This window comes from Osmerus mordax, chromosome 23 (assembly GCF_038355195.1).
Source record: "Osmerus mordax isolate fOsmMor3 chromosome 23, fOsmMor3.pri, whole genome shotgun sequence".
In the NCBI taxonomy this organism is placed as follows: Eukaryota; Metazoa; Chordata; class Actinopteri; order Osmeriformes; family Osmeridae; genus Osmerus; species Osmerus mordax.
In genome coordinates, this window is record NC_090072.1 from 6,985,487 (window position 1) to 7,002,444 (window position 16,958).

At 42.5% G+C, this 16,958-nt stretch overlaps 2 protein-coding genes across 3 annotated transcripts; both read left to right on the forward strand.

Moving 5' to 3' along the window:
- The first annotated feature begins 3,062 nt into the window (after positions 1-3,062).
- Positions 3,063-7,359, forward strand: LOC136967551 (5,6-dihydroxyindole-2-carboxylic acid oxidase-like). Of its 2 annotated transcripts, none has more exons than XM_067261378.1 (7): positions 3,063-3,417; positions 3,815-4,137; positions 4,881-5,085; positions 5,875-6,042; positions 6,307-6,486; positions 6,758-6,904; positions 7,092-7,359. In XM_067261378.1, the coding sequence occupies exons 1-7, from the start codon at positions 3,063-3,065 to the stop codon at positions 7,274-7,276; spliced, it is 1,563 nt and encodes a 520-aa protein (XP_067117479.1). In that variant the 3' UTR covers positions 7,277-7,359. The 2 variants fall into 2 exon arrangements, with proteins under 2 accessions (XP_067117479.1, XP_067117481.1); XM_067261380.1 differs by having other exon boundaries at positions 6,764-6,904.
- Positions 7,360-8,987: 1,628 nt separating this feature from the next.
- On the forward strand, positions 8,988-11,992 carry LOC136967662 (leucine rich adaptor protein 1-like). Its single transcript, XM_067261541.1, has 2 exons — positions 8,988-9,502; positions 11,471-11,992. The coding sequence occupies exons 1-2, from the start codon at positions 9,296-9,298 to the stop codon at positions 11,858-11,860; spliced, it is 597 nt and encodes a 198-aa protein (XP_067117642.1). The 5' UTR covers positions 8,988-9,295; the 3' UTR covers positions 11,861-11,992.
- The last annotated feature ends 4,966 nt before the right edge of the window (positions 11,993-16,958 follow it).

The following is a 16,958-nucleotide window of genomic DNA, read 5'->3' on the forward strand; positions in this document are numbered from 1 at the left end:
ATACTGCTAAATAAGTAATATTGTCTCAGAGATATTCTGCATCATACATAATGTATTGCAGATGTTGAGGAACATTAGATTTCCTTCTGGATAAGTAATGAATAACAATAGTCTTAACAAGACTATAATGAGTTGACCATTTTCTTCGAAGAATGTGGGATTTCTTTCAAATCTATGGAATGTAGTAGTATTTATATACGTTGTATGAGGGTGGGATTAGTTTAGCGTAATCCTCAAACACAATTAGGAAACTACTCAGACTGGTGTTTTGACCTACAACATGAAGCACATGTGACTTGTGTAAAAACTCCCCTTCAAGTCAGGAGCATCTAGGGTATAAAAAAAAAGGTTTCTATCTTTTTGCTCTGACTGCTGATTGACCCCTAAATCACCTTTTTATCAGTTACTCACAACTGAAAATCAATATCAGATATAAGTACACTTCCTATGTGTATGCAAATGCCTATTACTGAAATAAGCGTCGGCATCCTTTTCCAGTAGAGCAATCATCAACTTCAACAAGCCTGTGAAGTCAAGCACCAAAGCACTCCAGAGATCAGTGAATGTCAATTTGGGACAAAAATACCTGTTCGTTTTCTCCCCCACATGTCATTTTAGGTTTGGCACTAACCATGTTGGACAGTCTCTCAAGTGACACTGTGTACATCTGTGGCCTGTTTAGCATTTTTTAGGAATGTCGGCTTCCTACCAATTCTTCTTGAAAGCGATGTCTGCCGTTTGATGTGGAAACAGGCATATGGTAATTCAAAGTAAAAACCTGCCATTGAACTTTTTCCCAGAGCTCATCAGATGTTTATGCCCAGCCATCACTATCACTGCAGAGCTGAGGGAAATTGCCGTTTTCGCTAATTAGTTTGAGTTTATTCCCTGGCGGATTTAGGATATTTTGCATGTACGAGTTGTTGGGAAATAATGACTGCTAATTAATGCAACCAAACAACTATTGTTTGCATCATGAGATGCCCTCAGTATAACCCCTTTACTAAGGTGACGATGTACTAGTGGAATTATACAATTGTGACTGGGCTCTTGGAGACGATTAAAATAAATCTAACTGCGTCACATATTAGGTTTCAGTCCATGTGGATTACTTAAATCTTTTGTTGAAAGTTTCCCATGAACATTTACGGATTACAACACCCTAACTTGATGGCGTTACTGAAGGTACTAGTCATTGACTGTATCATAATGTGAATACTGACAGATGTCAGTGTTGTCTCTTGAGTTAGCCTTTTGGATGTAGCTCTTTGTGAGATCATGTTGAGAAATATGAATGTGGAGCCACATTCATATTAGGGGTAGGGACTGAGTGGAGGAGAGTTGGAAAGGGGAGGTGTGGTGGTTGGGAGGTGGGAATGTGTGAGTGGTCAAATGACTTGAGTGAAAGTATTGTGTGAGACATGAACTTACATTTAGTCATTTAGCAGACACTCTTATCCAGAGCGACTTGCAGTAAGTACAGGGACATTCCCCCGAGGCAAGTAGGGTGACGTGCCTTGCCCAAGGACACAACATAATTTTTCACGGCCAGGGAATCGAACCAGCAACCTTCTGATTACTAGCCCGATTCCCTAACCACTCAGCCACCTGACTCCCTTGACTTGGGACGTCATACTGGAAGTTGAGCTGTGCTGCTGGACTGGTGGATGTTACGTTGATCGGCCAGCCTGGTGCAGGATGTGCAATAGGAGTGTGACCTTGTGTTGGCTACACTAGTCTTCAGTTGCCACCATATTTGAGCACAAATAATGTGAAAGTTAGTCAAACATATACTTGTTCCCCTGCAAATGTTGAATATTGCCAACATTGAAATGGTAGGCCTATGTTTGTTCCAGTTCCCTGAAAACAATTAGTCAGGCTACATTAGAAAACTGATTTGCATGCTTCTACCTCAGACCTGACAAAACAACCATGTCATTGAGAGAAAATTGACCATGTCATTGATAACTAAATGTTTTGGACATCTTGTCAACATTAAACCCATATCACTTAACTCATTTGTTCACGGTACATAATTTGATTCTATTGTAGCATTGCATGCAACGGCAGTAAACAGCAAAACTGTAATGAATGCCACAGGCCTACTATAAATATTGTGTAAGGCTGGGTGTCATCCTGCCCCCACCTCTTATATGCTAAAATATGGAGTTGCTGGACAGGGTCTCTACTTGATGGCTCACACACCTCATTGTGTAACTTACTGTGCATTGTTAGTCATATGTTGATAAGTAAGGGTCACAAAGTGGTCTGATTGGTTGTTCTTGTGTGTAAAGGGTATTGTGATGCATTATTCTGTGGATTCTTGATCTGAGACCTTCACCTCAGCTCTGGCTTGTCCTTGTACTCCTTCCTCACATCTTGCTTTCCATCTCTGGTTTACAATAATCATGGTAGTGTATAGGGTTAACTTTCATTTTGTAACATGTTTTCCTTGTAATTGATTTCATTCATTTGCAATGTTATTACATGTTTATTTTATTTAACCTTCATTTGACAATTCTTGCTCTGATTTAACCCAAAGTCAAATAACTATACTTCTATTAGAATTGGCATTATTTGGTTCATGTTATACAGTGTCCAGTTTCCCCATCTTCCTTTAAACCATACGGGAATTAGTTTTGGTTGTTTGGCCACTATTTAACCCCCTACAATTGTTACAAATGTGAGGGCGTTTTTGTGTGAATAAAATCCTCTATTGTTACTTAGAACTACCCTCACACTAGGAAACTGCGCATGAATGGATAAACATGTAACCTTCTTAGGAAATGTGATGTGATCACGCGGGGACCAGAAATCCGTGCAGTCATGCGCTAATCCGGTATTTAAGGCCAGATACTCATTTGGCTATGAGGGCAATTACAAAACAGTATTGACTGCATGTAAAAAATCGGGGTTGTTCCCTTATTTGCACCAGAACATTCACTAGGAGTGATGTGGTTTCGATTTTATCACTGAAGAGTGAGAGTGTAAAATACGAAGAAAAAGTTTTTCCATCTTAGAAAAAAAACTTATGTACGCATTTTGGGGGACATTTGGTGATAATGTGGAAGTACGGATTTCTGGTGCTCCTTGGCGCAATATTGGTACGCGCACAGTTTCCAAGGGAATGTGTCACTCCAGAAGGACTTAGAAGTGGTCAGTGCTGTCCATCCCCCTTTGGGCTCCCGAACGATGCTTGCGGGTCAAGCACAGGACGCGGACAGTGCATATCTGTTTCTGCAGATTCACGGCCTCACGGCCCCCAATATCCCCATGATGGACGGGATGACCGAGAACTTTGGCCCGTTCGTTTCTTCAACGGCACTTGTCAGTGCAATGGAAACTTCACCGGTTATAATTGCGGCCGTTGCAGACATGGGTGGACCGGGATAAACTGTGATCAGCCGGTCGCAGTTGGTAAGTGTCAGTTGAACTATGGCAGTTGGAACTCAAAAATTCAATCCCAGATAGCTATTTTAAGTTGTTGGTCAAAAATATGGTAGCAAAACCATTGTTCAGCTTTTAGATATGGGCATGTTCTTGTAGACTGACTGGAGACAGACACAAATTGTTCAGGCTCAGAGGGGAAACATCGTTTTACATTTGTAAAACATTTTATAATGAAACTTTAGTCTTATCTGATACATTCCCTTCGCGGTAATCACGCAGACTGCCAAATACTTGTTCTACGATGACACCAAAATCCACCTCTGAGCAATGAGAATGCAATTCTTCTTCATTAAAACAAATTTCTGATGAATGCATGAATGCCTCCGGTAATCTCATCATATTTCTGTAATCCTTGTTTGTGTAGTTCGGAGAAACGTGATGCAGCTCAGCTCAGATCAGAAGAGAGCATTCGTGAACGCGCTCGACCAGGCCAAGCGCACAGTGCACCCCGACCTGGTCATCGCTACACGGCGATACCAGGAGATATTTGGACCAGATGGAAACACAATGCAATTCCAAAACATCACCATTTACAATTACTTTGTGTGGACCCACTACTACTCTGTCAGCAAAACCTTCTTGGGGGCCGACCAGCCTAGTTTCGGCGGGGTTGATTTCTCGCACGAAGGCCCCGGTTTTGTCACATGGCACAGGTATCACCTGCTCCAACTTGAGAGGGACATGCAGGTGAGTTCTGGCCGTCAATCCGTTTACTAGTTTAGAATGGTGTTTTGTCATTCTTCCAACGTATTTGTATTATAATGTTATGCTTCAATGTCCACGACTATGCAATTCCTTGCCAATAATCAAACAAACGTAGAACATAAACTTAAGCGGCCTAATCTGAGATTTTCTCTTTAATAGGGAACAAAAGGTAAATTATTGCCGAAGTTATTTCTTCAATTATTTATTACTCGTTGGTTTAATAGCAACAGACAGGCTATTGTATTCCACAGATCTATACTTTAAAGGTAGACCTTCCTCATTATTGTTTGCAAATACCATGTAAATTAAAACGGAAACCAAGTCAATTGGACTTTCCTGTATTTATCATATTCTATGATAAAACCTAGACCTAATAAACCAAAATTCTATTTACGCAAATATACATTGCAGTTTTTGTAAGATCCGGTTACTTTGTATATTTAGTTGTATGCCTTTTCAATATGGCTGTAACAGGGCAGTTTCCCTCCCAGGGATCAAAAGTACTACTCTACTCTCTCCACCCCAACCTCACCACCAATGAGACTCTCCCAAATGCCTCCACTCATTCCACTCCTCTATGGGGCACGCGCATGCTATCGTATCTGATCCGAATTCCTTCAAGGGTGCACAGATTTGGCGCTACTAGAGCACACAGTATAAGCGCAGCTTCGCACGTTCATGTCCATGACTCCTGTGACCCTCTGTGACACTTATCCGCATGGCAGGACATGCTGCAGGATCCCTCCTTTGCCCTGCCCTACTGGAACTTTGCCATCGGCGGCAGCACGTGCGACATCTGCACCGACGACCTCATGGGCGCCCGGAGCAGCTTCGACATGAACTCCCTCAGCGCCAACTCCCTCTTCTCCCAGTGGAGGGTCATCTGCGAGAGCGTGGAGGACTACGACTCTCTGGGCACCATCTGCAACAGTACGTCCCGGGAGGTGGGGGGTGGGTGTTTGTCCATGCCGTCCGCAGGGCTGACACCGCCAACGCTGGCCTGTAACGGTTCGAAGGCACCGCAAAAAGCACCAGAGCTGTTCCCAAGCATGCAGACGTCCTGTGAGATCCATCTAAAACTCCTCAGAAACCCCCTTTTAGTTTATGGTGTAGATGTTTGACCCAGGTCTGTGGCTGACAACCTCAAAGTGTGCACTATCTGCTGTAACTAAGACTTTCATGTAAATGTGAATGAAGTTGCTGTGGGCCTATAGTTTAATAGGTGCATAGTTGCACAATCCACTGTAAAGGGAGTCAGGTGGCTGAGCGGTGAGGGAAATCGGGCTAGTAATCCGAAGGTTGCCAGTTCGATTCCCGGTCATGCCAAATGACGTTGTGTCCTTGGGCAAGGCACTTCACCCTACTTGCCTCGGGGGAATGTCCCTGTACTTACTGTAAGTCGCTCTGGATAAGAGCGTCTGCTAAATGACTAAATGTAAATGTAAACCCTGATTAGTCAAAACTTCAAGTAATCAAGTTCAAGTCTTTTATTGTCAGATGCACAGAACAACACAAGGTCAGACTGGGCATTGAAATTCTTAGGACAAGTAATATAATCTCCTCAGTAAATAAAATACAAAATAATTGATTTTCACAATTATCATTTACTTAGTAATTGCTGAAATTACTTTGATTGTTTGATGTCATTAGTTTCCACAAAAGGTACGAGTATTACTAACATAATCGGGTCTAACATGGTTCTCCTCCTCCTTCCCTCAGACACTGAGACCACCCCGATCAGGAGGAACCCTGCGGGGAACGTCAACCGCCCCATGGTGCAGCGCCTGCCCGAGTCCCAGGACGTGGCCGACTGCCTTCAGGTCACCGCCTTCGACACGCCGCCCTACTACTCGACCTCCTCTGAGAGCTTCCGCAACACCATCGAGGGTGAGCGCCTAGCCAGGGGCTGTGTGTACCGACGCGAGTGCTCATGGATCTGGATGTACAAGAACGCACACACACACCGACTCACCCTTACGTTACGTATTATGAACACACTTTCAATTATCGAAAACACATTTCCGCACTGCAGACGCAACATACACTTTGACATTGTCATCCACACACTGCCGCGACGATCGTCCTGCATTTGTTATTTGACATGAAAAAAAAAGGCTCAAGAGGGACACTGTTGTTATGTTGTGCGCACAGGCTATAGTGCTCCCCAGGGCAACTACGACCCCGCTGTGAGGAGCCTACACAATCTGGCCCACCTGTTCTTGAACGGGACGGGCGGACAGACCCACCTCTCCCCCAACGACCCCATCTTCGTCCTGCTGCACACCTTCACGGACGCCATCTTTGACGAGTGGCTGAGGAGACACGGCCCGGGTAATGCACACTTCCTGTTTGCGCACCCGTCTGTGACATGCTGTTCGCCGAACACGCATTGTTTCAAAATTCAAGTATCCCATACATACACTTTGACTTCCAAAATCCTTCAACATTCTCGGGCAGAGAAGACACGTTCGGAATATAGATGTCACACAGTGACGTCGTCGAAAACACGAGACAACCTCTGGCTAGCGTTGTCAGACGTACGGTCCCATTGCGTTGATTCAGTCATTCATTCGAGGATGACTCTTCCTGATGTGTCTTGCAGATTCAGCAGTCTACCCCTCAGAGAATGCCCCCATCGGCCACAACCGAGGGTACAACATGGTGCCCTTCTGGCCGCCAGTGGCGAACGCTGAGATGTTTGTGAGCGCTCCCGAGAACCTTGGGTACTCTTACGAGGCAGAATGGCCATGTGAGTACAGTTCCTGCTCGTAAAATCTGGATTTCTTTCTTCCAGCACTTCCGTCATCACTCTGTTTTGATTCTCTTCACGACTCATATCTTTACCTGACATTTTAGGCAGGTGGTTTGTTCAACGCTAGCACCCGTGTGGGAGAAGCTAAGGTATGTTTATTTTTTATTTTTTATGTCATCTCCAGCTCAGCCCTTCACTCTGACCGAGGTCATCACCATTGGCATTGTGGCGGCCCTGGTCGTCGTGGCGATCATTTTCGCCATCACCACGTGCGCCGTGCGCTCCAGGTCCAAGATGGATGGCCGACAGCCGCTGCTCGGGGAACAGTACCAACGTTACGACGACGGCAAAAGCCAGTCCGTAGTCTGACATCGCTGCTCCAGAAAAACATCCTTTGCAAATCGTATTTAAAATGACTGTCAATTTCAATATGGTTTGCGTCCCACACTGATCCTCCATAACATGATTTCTTCATTTTGTTTTATTGTTTTGTCTGGCAAGCATAAAAACGTGTATTTGTAAAACATTCAATACAATTGAAACCAATTTGGGCCACACTGTAAGTTAGTGTCGATCTACTACATAGCGATACCTACAGTACCAACATTGTAGTTGCATAGGGACCGCAATGTACTTACAATTAATTACAGTTTAGCGGTAAAGTAAATACACAAATGAAAGTGAGACTTTCAACTGCCCTTCTACAACATCCACTTACACCCCTCCCCATACTTACATTTACATTTAGTCATTTAGCAGACGCTCTTATCCAGAGCGACTTACAGTAAGTACAGGGACATTCCCCCGAGGCAAGTAGGGTGAAGTGCCTTGCCCAAGGACACAACGTCAGTTGGCATGGCCGGGTATCGAACTGGCAACCTTCGGATTACTAGCCCGATTCCCTCACCGCTCAGCCAACAGACCCCCCATACTTGACTTCCTACTGTTTTATAATAACCTATAGGTCTACAGCTGACACTTAACGCCATTGAATTACATAGCTATTCCTGTAACTGAAACGTTTTGCTATAGCTAATGTAGTTCATGTAAAGTTCATGTCAAGTTTGCTTTCAAATTGTATAAATGGATACAAATTGAATGTACCTAAGGGTCCAAATTGACCTTGCACAACATTCTTAGTGAAAGAGTGCAGTAAAGTCCTTGATGTAAAATGTATATGATTTCTTTATAGCACAGATTAAATGTGTTGACAATTTCAAAAATGTTCTCCCTGTCCTGGATAATTACATAGTTTGAAATGAGGGTGCAGCTCTGGTGGACATAAATGGCAGTTCTCATGAGCAAACACAAGGGGGAGCTAAATGCTTGTGTTCTTGTGGTGATGGTTCATTTTCTGTTTTGGTTGAGAACCAGTTACCCAACAACAACAAAATAATATTCTTCAATTAATATCATTATAAAATTTGAGTATTACATAATTACTAATTAAGCTTATATTCAGTTATATTTAGGACTACTTCAGTAAACATCTGTAAGCTTTGCAAATGCATTTACATGATTGATTTAGAAGCATTTGATCTTCAGCCATTCCACTTTGTTATAAATGAGTTCTTTCATCAAATAATTCATCAACTCAGGACCAAAATGTTTGGTATTAAAAAATGCATGCAACAAGTCTGAATTATAGTAGTATATCCCAGACTTGCAAAAAAAGTCCCTCTTTAAAATCTCAACAGAATGATATTGCATTATACCAACATATATTAAACATTGACAGCTGGTATACATAGTTCATTTAGTCTCAGGTCCAAGAAAAATTTAGAAGCGTAGGCTACTGGAAATAAGTTTTTAAGCAACATGAAACCTGAAACGCCATTGTTAATAGGCTATCAAGTTGAATGAACAAACGCGGTTTTATCAACATGAGGCCCCACAGGAACAACCTTTGCGCAATAATGCACTTCATAAGCAAAGATGGACAATCCTCCTAGCTGCTCCTGTGACAGTAGGCAAACAGGCGTGGCTGAGTGTCCCACCTGTTCTGGTGTCAGGTTACAGAGACCTCTGTCCCGCGCCTGTCTCAGACCACGTTATCAATCCGACTGCTTAACTGTTAGCAGTTTCAATGGACATGACTGATAGAGGCGGAGTGGGAAGACTTCGAAGTTGTGACTGAATTGGGCTTGCAGCACTTACATTTTTGATTGCACTGTATATTTTACAACAGGTCTGGGACTTGGCTTGTCTGATTAAAGTCCAGCTTTGCCTTGTTGGATAGCCGTTTTCAACCCAGCCGTACAAGTGAGTTCAGAAGTTTGAGCATTCAGTGGAGTTCTGTGCAAGGGCAAACCCATAATTACTCGCCGTTTTTCATACAGCTCGACTGAAAACATTTCAAGTAGAAGTGAGCTATAGTCTACCTCTATCATGGACGAGGAGAACGCCTTACCCGATTTTAAGGATATTGAGACAAAGTTGGGTCGTAAAGTCCCTGACAGTCTTAGGTCATTTTTGGGAGGACAACATCAAGACAAACAAGAAGAAAAACCAGCCACAGTAAATTCAAAAACCCGAGAAAATTCTGCTGACTTGAAAAGACTGGAAAGCAAGATGTTATTTTTGAAACAGGAAATGGTAAGTAGTTACTAAAACGAATAGGCTATACAGAATTGATGCCCGCAAACCGTTTCAAATAACTTCGTTAAAGTTTATATAGGATCGTCTACACTGTAGTTTTGTAAACCACACCTTTGAAAATTATACAAACATATGACCTAGAACAGTGACTCAGCCCAATTTAAACAGCGTTGTATTTAACTTAATTATTGTTTTAGATAGATAAATAACTGATGGCATTAGGCTAAATTAACTAATTATATTTTCAACATGAAAGGTTATTGACGCCCAGCAGTCAATGATTGCATTACAACCATTCAAATGTAATTTCCCAAATCTGGTGATATCCAGTTGTGAAAGCTTCCTGCTGATAGAAGCCATTCACACCAACTATCTACATAAAGCAAGGCGAAGTGCAGGCTGTTCTTACCACAATGTCACTCTCAATTCGGATTCAACAGAGGCAAACTAAGGAAAGCCTAACCCAAATGTTGTTTTGTTAATAAGGCTTGTTCCTAACATGTTATTACATGGCTCATCATGACACTTGTCATGGCTTACCATTGTCTAGGATCTAAGCAACCCCCCTTCCAGGCTTAAGGTCAGTAGGCTTATTAAGATCCAGTAACAGATGGTCATGTCGGGTTGACCAACTTTTGTTGGATAGTGGGGTTGTGTGTCATGGCCCGGTTGACCAACTGACCCAGTAAGGATGTCTGTCTAACCTTGTGCCTTCCCTCTGACCTCACGTGAAAGACAGGCTGCAACCAATCGGTGGTGTTGATCCTTATTTTGTGTGGATCCCCAGGTTGTCTAGTCAGCAAAACCGGCTTTGAAGCCCTCTAATTGTAGTTTTGTATGGCTAATCCGGGATAGTACAGTGAACAGTGATAATATAATACGATATATTTTGGGCAAATTCAGCAGGATCCATGTTGCCCTAGAATAAGGCTGTGAAGACAGCCTTCTGTTCTGTCCCGTCTTTACACTCCTAACTGAATCTTTAATCCAATCAGGCAGTCTTTCTCAAGTGCCCTCTGCTGAGTTACTCTCACAACAAACACACCAGTTGTTCATTTGCACGGTGCATTGACAGCTGTATCAGAACTGATTAAACAGTAGACTAATCACGGACGTGTTGAACTGAGCGCGTAATATGTCACTAATGAACACATTACCCCAGTAAGTACATTACGTGTAATTGTGCTCATCAACTTGCAATGAATGGGGTTCGAATTTCAACTTGAATCCAGCAGTTATAACTGAATATGACAACACCAAAAAAGTTGGCTCAACTAAAAGTCATGCAAGTCTAATAACATCAGCCAGATTTGTCCTGTGATACCCCAGACTGTTTATGGAGTAAAATTCCATCCAGCCAAGGCTTGACGTGTGTGTGTGGGCACATGAAGCGAAGCTGTAGCCCACAAAGCAAACACGGGCCACATTATTAGCTGAGCGGGCCCTGTCACAGCTCACAACTCTCAAGAAGGGCTCTGTTTCATTAAGCCAGCTGTCCGGAACATCGTCCTGTATCAGCCTTGTCACCCACCATGTGGCTTAATGCTTTCTGACTGGCTCCCATGCAACAGTGACTCGCCACTGTGTGTCAATGGCTCTTCGTCACTAGCCCGGGGGAATTTGACCCCTCACCCCTCCCTCACCGTAGATATGGTGCGGGGGACTAAATCAATTACTGCATTATGTAGGCATCCCATTGAGTGTCCAGCAATGTGCCCATTCTGGCAGTACATGGAAATGATTGATTATTTCCTGTCGCCTGATGATGCATGCGTTTCTGTCCCAGTGCCAGTATACTATCAGGCAAAACACTTCCATACAACAAGTGAAATACATTTGTTGGTATGGTTTCTTTGTGCTGTGTAGAGACAAGCATTAGCATTATTAATTGTCAAATGGATGGTGGCTTTGTTGCTATATGTCTCTTTCAATGTTCCTAAAACATCTTTTCTCTTGCCAACACAGGCCAATCTGCGGGCCATCGACGTGAAGCTGCTGCAGCAGCTCATGTCTATCAACGAAGGCATCGAGTCCATCCGCTGGGTGATGGAGGAAAAAGGAGGCGTGACCAGCCGGGAGAGCAGCTTGAATGGCAGCTTGTACAGCCTATCGGACAGCCAGGATGACACTTCGCCCCGCGGCAGCCTCACCAGTCTGCACGACGGAAACAGCGATGGTCTGGATGGCATTTCTGTGGGTAGCTATCTGGACACGCTGGGGGAGGACATGCCAGACCACCCTTCGCCGACGGACATCGACAGCTTTTCAGATAAAGCTGTTTTTGAGGAGGGTACATTCAGCAAGCCACCGATGAGACTTAGAGTGGAATCGGACGAATACTACTGCTTTGGATGATTTGGGGCTAACTAGTGGAATAGTCGGGGTGTTGTCAGAGTTGACAGTAGACATTAAAGGTTTTGTTTTGTTGGGAGACAGGTTTTGTCGTGTCTCTCGTCACTGTCGCTTCCTCCCGGTCTTGCCCGTACTGGGGTTCAAACTCAAGTCCTCTGACTCGCAAACTGGTGACTACCACCTTTATAAACACTGCTTTAACCAGCTACGCCACCGTAAAGCTCGTATTGATACGGAGGAGTGTTTCAACCAATTCAACTCAGTTACACTTGCACCAACTTCTGCAAAAGTATTCTTAAATATTGTTGCAGTTCAAGTGGCTGTGGAAGAGCATAAAACGTCCTTGGAATGTCGCATGTCGTTTCTTGTGTCAAAACCGCAAACACATAGATATTGAAATCCTATCCAATCTTTGGCCCCTGACCTCATCAAACCAATACAGGAAATGTTTTACTGTATCCTAAATTCCGTTGTTTTTCTGTAAATGTTGGACAGTGTCTTCTGTCTTTTTGTAACCATTTCATTTTAAACCACTGGAACACTTCAGTTCATGTGAAAACAGACTGTTAAGACTTTTAATCTTGAGTTGGTCTAAGTAATTGAGTAAATAAGGAATTAGAAGCTTTTGCAGCATTAGTGGTTTCATGCTGAGAAGTGCTAAAATCGATTGACAAAAACTGTCCGTTGTCTTAATCTGGTAGCAGTATCCAGGTGCAATTTGCCAAAACCTTCACGTCACTGAATATATAACGTGTCTTGAGTGCACTTATTCTTCGACAGATGGCATACATGATTGCCATTCCCAGGTCATAAATGATCATTTAATGCTACTTTGCTTTCACCATAAGAGATTCATTGTGAATATTAAGGCAGTTCCAAAGAAACAAGTTCCAATACAACATTTTAAAGAATTTTGATTGGTAAATTTGAATAAAAAATTCACAACCCTTTAATTTATAAACACTAATTTGATTGCTGTATATGTTGGTCATATTGAACTGGTACAACAAGATTTTATGTAAGAAAGACATTAATTTCCGTACGAAGATGTACAAATTTGTTGATTTGCTTGACCTGTGTGTGTTGTTCTTTCACGTTGCCTACTTTTGAAATTTTTAATTTATTGTTAGTTGTTTGAAATATGTAAAAGAAATATAGAGATGTTCCTCTTTCTCACGTGTGCAGTTTTAATTATTTCAGACACTGTCATATGACACTTATTCAGATTAGTTGTAACTTTTAAAGTCCTCTCGGTGTCACATCTTTGATAAAATTCACAGCAAAGAAGGTGATTAGATCTGCCAAATTCAGTAAACGAAAGTCCATTCTCCCCTCAAGCTCCTTAAACTATTAGTGGAAAAAACCCATTTGGCAGAATACTCAACAGTGAAATGGCCAGACCTCTCATAGACAAGGCATCATATTACTCTTCCAAAACCCCTCAGTATTCGTCATTTAGTTTAGGGCTGAGATTGAATAAATCAATGTTATGAGAAACCGGGCAAAAGAAGAAGGAATGCCAACCATGTAGTGTACTTTTATCACAGTTTGAATTCATCTTGCTGGCTTGTTGCTATGTTGAAAAGGATGATTGAATTACCAGACTTGACTGTACATTGTGACAATGGTTATTGGAAGTTACACCAGCCAACTGACATTAACGCTGATAATTCTAAGGTTCCAGTTGTTGAAATACAATATGTTTCAACAGTTGTTGTTAAAATACAATCTGTTAAACATTCAGTATTGTAATTCACAACAATAAATGTAGTGTTTGATGTAAAGCATTGTAGATTAGTTAAAATAAACTAATTTGTTACAGTACTTTACTTACTGGTCTCTCACCATATTGCACTTAATAACTAAGCGTTTAGTGAAGTCCTGATTTAAACTAAAGATTCACCTCACTAAAAGCGCAAAGCAGCTTTTGATTTTCTTAATGTATCCTTATCTCCTTTCGTTAGTCTTTGGCGCATTTAAGCTGTCCGTCAGGCTAAACAAAACCAAAATCTCTAAACCAGATACCCTTTTGAATGACAACATGACCTTGAGTTGACCGGATCAAATGAACACCCCTTTTACCCACATGTAATTGCTTGTTAACTAAAGTCCCCCCAAGGCAAAACAAGAACAATTACAGGTTTATCAAGTTGCTGTTATATGAGTGACAATTGCTGAGAGGGTGTATGGTACACTGCCATTGCACAGACAGATATATATATATATATATATATATATATATATATTTTCCGTTGCTATGATTAAAGGCTTACTTTTTACATGCTCAATCTCTTTGGAAATGAGGCTTGTGACCCTCTGAATATATCCATGAGTCTCTCCTCAATGGTGACTCAACTAAGCATGGCGTTGGTTGCTTCTGTCAACTGTGAAAAACAGGATTTGGGCTTGCGGTTTAAACTGTGAAAATCATCTACATTGACCTCTGAACGACAGAACAGTACGAAGGACCTTACCTTGGCAGTCTGATTGGGTGGACTAGGTCTAATGAGATAGCAAAGTCTAAGCCAGTTCAAACTGCACGGTACTGGGTTCAAGCACGTGCCGAATCATGCATGCCCTGAGCACATTCTAACTATTGCACATTCTAGTGGTTGAATGACAGGCTTTACCTTGCCTTCATTAGATATTGTCCCAGTCATTTCCTCATTCACCTTCACAACAGATTACCATCCCTGCAGTTTAACAGAGCACAAAGATGAGTTTGATAGGTTAAGTTCCAGTGACTTTGTGAAAGTAATCAACAGCGATATCTCCCTTTGAAGGTCTACATCTGAAGTTGGAAGATAGGCACGAGACAAAAAAGGAGAGGGCGACTGGCAATCCCTGAAACTCTCCCAGATCACGAGTGCAAAACAATGATTTATTCATCCAAGTAGCTTAGCCCCAATTACTTCCCTCCGGAGCGCGTAATTACAACGCCATACGACGGAGAGAGCGGCTTCCAGTGGGGATCCATTAGCAAATTAGACTCAGTAGTTGGGCCTGCGCCACAAGGTTTGTGGAAACCAATACCTTCTGGTCGCTGAGAAACTGTCAGCAAGGGGAAAGACTGGACAAACACAGGACACAGGATATGGGTTACTGGACCAAAATTGGAAATCAACAAAACCCATTCAGTAAAGAGAGGCCTCTTTGGATGAACGTAATTAGATTTATGTTGGTAGGTTTGGGTTGTGTAATGTTAGAAGTAGTTATATCATTGTTTCCTGTGTATTTTATTGCTCAATTTTATGTTCCTTAAGTGGTGTTTTTCACTTGCCAGTTCTGAGAAACAGTAGGCTAGTTTGCTCGATAGGACTATCTGTAGCTGGGCTGAATATTTGCACCATTAGCATTGTCAAGTCATTTTAAAGCTCTCGGTTTGAGAGATTCTTCGAAGCCATGACATTTGTAGTGAATTGGATCCACTGTGTCAGCTCTTTAACATTCCCAGACATAGAGAAGTGCATGTTGGGAGATTTATGAAGCTGTGGAAAACTTAATAAAGCATGTCCCTTACCATGAATATCTCATTTCGCCTTGGAAAAATACTTACTTGATGTGAAGGTTAACCGCACTCCTGATGTCGCATTTCTCATGTGATTTTCTGCACTGCCACATACGTCATGTGCCATTCAATTTCAGTCAGACTGTATATTCTTCTACATTTAGATTCATCATATTACACAACGAGAAAACTGTAAATTATGTCTTACAGTCATGGAGGGAATTTTCAATGTTGGAAGTGTGCCAAACCGTAGACAATCGAGTATGATAAGTTTTGAGGACCAGACAAACCAAAGAAGGAAGGACATTGTGTAAGCTGCTACTTCTGCACTGCGTTAACATTTATGAAGGGGAACCTTGGCTGAAAGTTCTCGTCTGAAATGTGCAAGAAAGGCATTGGTCAGCTTTTATCAATACTATCGTGGGACTAACTATGGAAAGGCCGAGTACACAGAGGTCTCCCATGGGAACACCCCTCTAGTTTGTCATGGCACATTGCTGTTACAGTCATTTTCTCTCTGGGAGTGGTTTGTCTTATTATAATAAACACACAAGCAGATTTTAGAGTGGGTCACCACAAGTGAGTACCACAAACAGACCCATGGGATATTTTATGGTCTATTAGCCTCTGTGATATTTACAATGATTAGTGAAAGTCACTTCATAATGGGGCACAGTTGAGTGGTGTGTGAAGTGGGAATAAGCAGTATGAGGCAGAGTTGCCATGGCTCATTTCCCTAAAGGAATGAGTGTGTTTTGTTTTAAGTGTGGAATGCTTTATATTCTGTATGGTACTTTAATGTACAGTAGGAAGGGGAAATTATGATTTTTAGTGAGTTTTGATATCTTTGTAGGTAACTTATCCTTGTACCTCCATTAACCTGTTTGTGTAAGTGTATTTACAACGTGCCGAATACCTCTAATAATGCATGAAATCCTTTGTTCCCTTACTAACTGGTAGAACCAGTGGTAGTGTCAACATATCTAGTTTAGATGAAACCGTTTCGGTGTTCCATGGAGGGCATGTTTGCATGGAACTGAGGATTGGCTTATTAGTCAGACTGTAACAGCCAGTCTCAAGGGTGTGACCCCCTGCTATTGGATCAAACTGACTCTTAGTTTCGCCAACCAGCATATGTACAGTACCTGTGACCTCTTCCAGTCCAATACATGTGTCCAGGGTTGCTTAAGTGCTGAGGCATGTCTCACTAATTAGGAAAGGTCTAGACCAGGGCTTTATCACGAGTTCACCATCAATTCGGACCCTTTTTCATACCATAGCACTGCAAAAACCAACTTCTTTATGGTTCTCCTCGCTCTTTCCTTACCCTGGCTTCCGTCACCATGTCTGTCAGGTCACCCTCTACCACCCTCCGTGTCCGCCCCCGTCAGATTCGGGTCTGGGGCAGGGTTCTCTCCTCTCGTCTGTTCTCTCTGAGGATCCAGTCTGTGAGCAGGGGGAGATGAAACACATGGCAACATCAGCCAGGAAGCTTCAACTGTCAAAGACAGAACAAACCTCCAGCCCCCCACCCATCTCCCACACCTCCCACCCCTCTCTCGCACCCCCAAACTCCCCATTTTCATTTGATCT

What these genes read in the sequence shown, in the direction of transcription:
- LOC136967551 (XM_067261378.1), top strand. Translation starts at nt 3,063, where the DNA reads ATGTGGAAGTACGGATTTCTGGTGCTCCTTGGCGCAATATTGGTACGC. An exon ending in GCTGAGGAGACACGGCCCGG is followed by an intron (nt 6,487 to 6,757) that starts GTAATGCACACT and finishes TGTGTCTTGCAG; the next exon opens with ATTCAGCAGTCTACCCCTCA. An exon ending in TTACGAGGCAGAATGGCCAT is followed by an intron (nt 6,905 to 7,091) that starts GTGAGTACAGTT and finishes TGTCATCTCCAG; the next exon opens with CTCAGCCCTTCACTCTGACC.
- LOC136967662 (XM_067261541.1), top strand. Translation starts at nt 9,296, where the DNA reads ATGGACGAGGAGAACGCCTTACCCGATTTTAAGGATATTGAGACAAAG. An exon ending in TATTTTTGAAACAGGAAATG is followed by an intron (nt 9,503 to 11,470) that starts GTAAGTAGTTAC and finishes TTGCCAACACAG; the next exon opens with GCCAATCTGCGGGCCATCGA.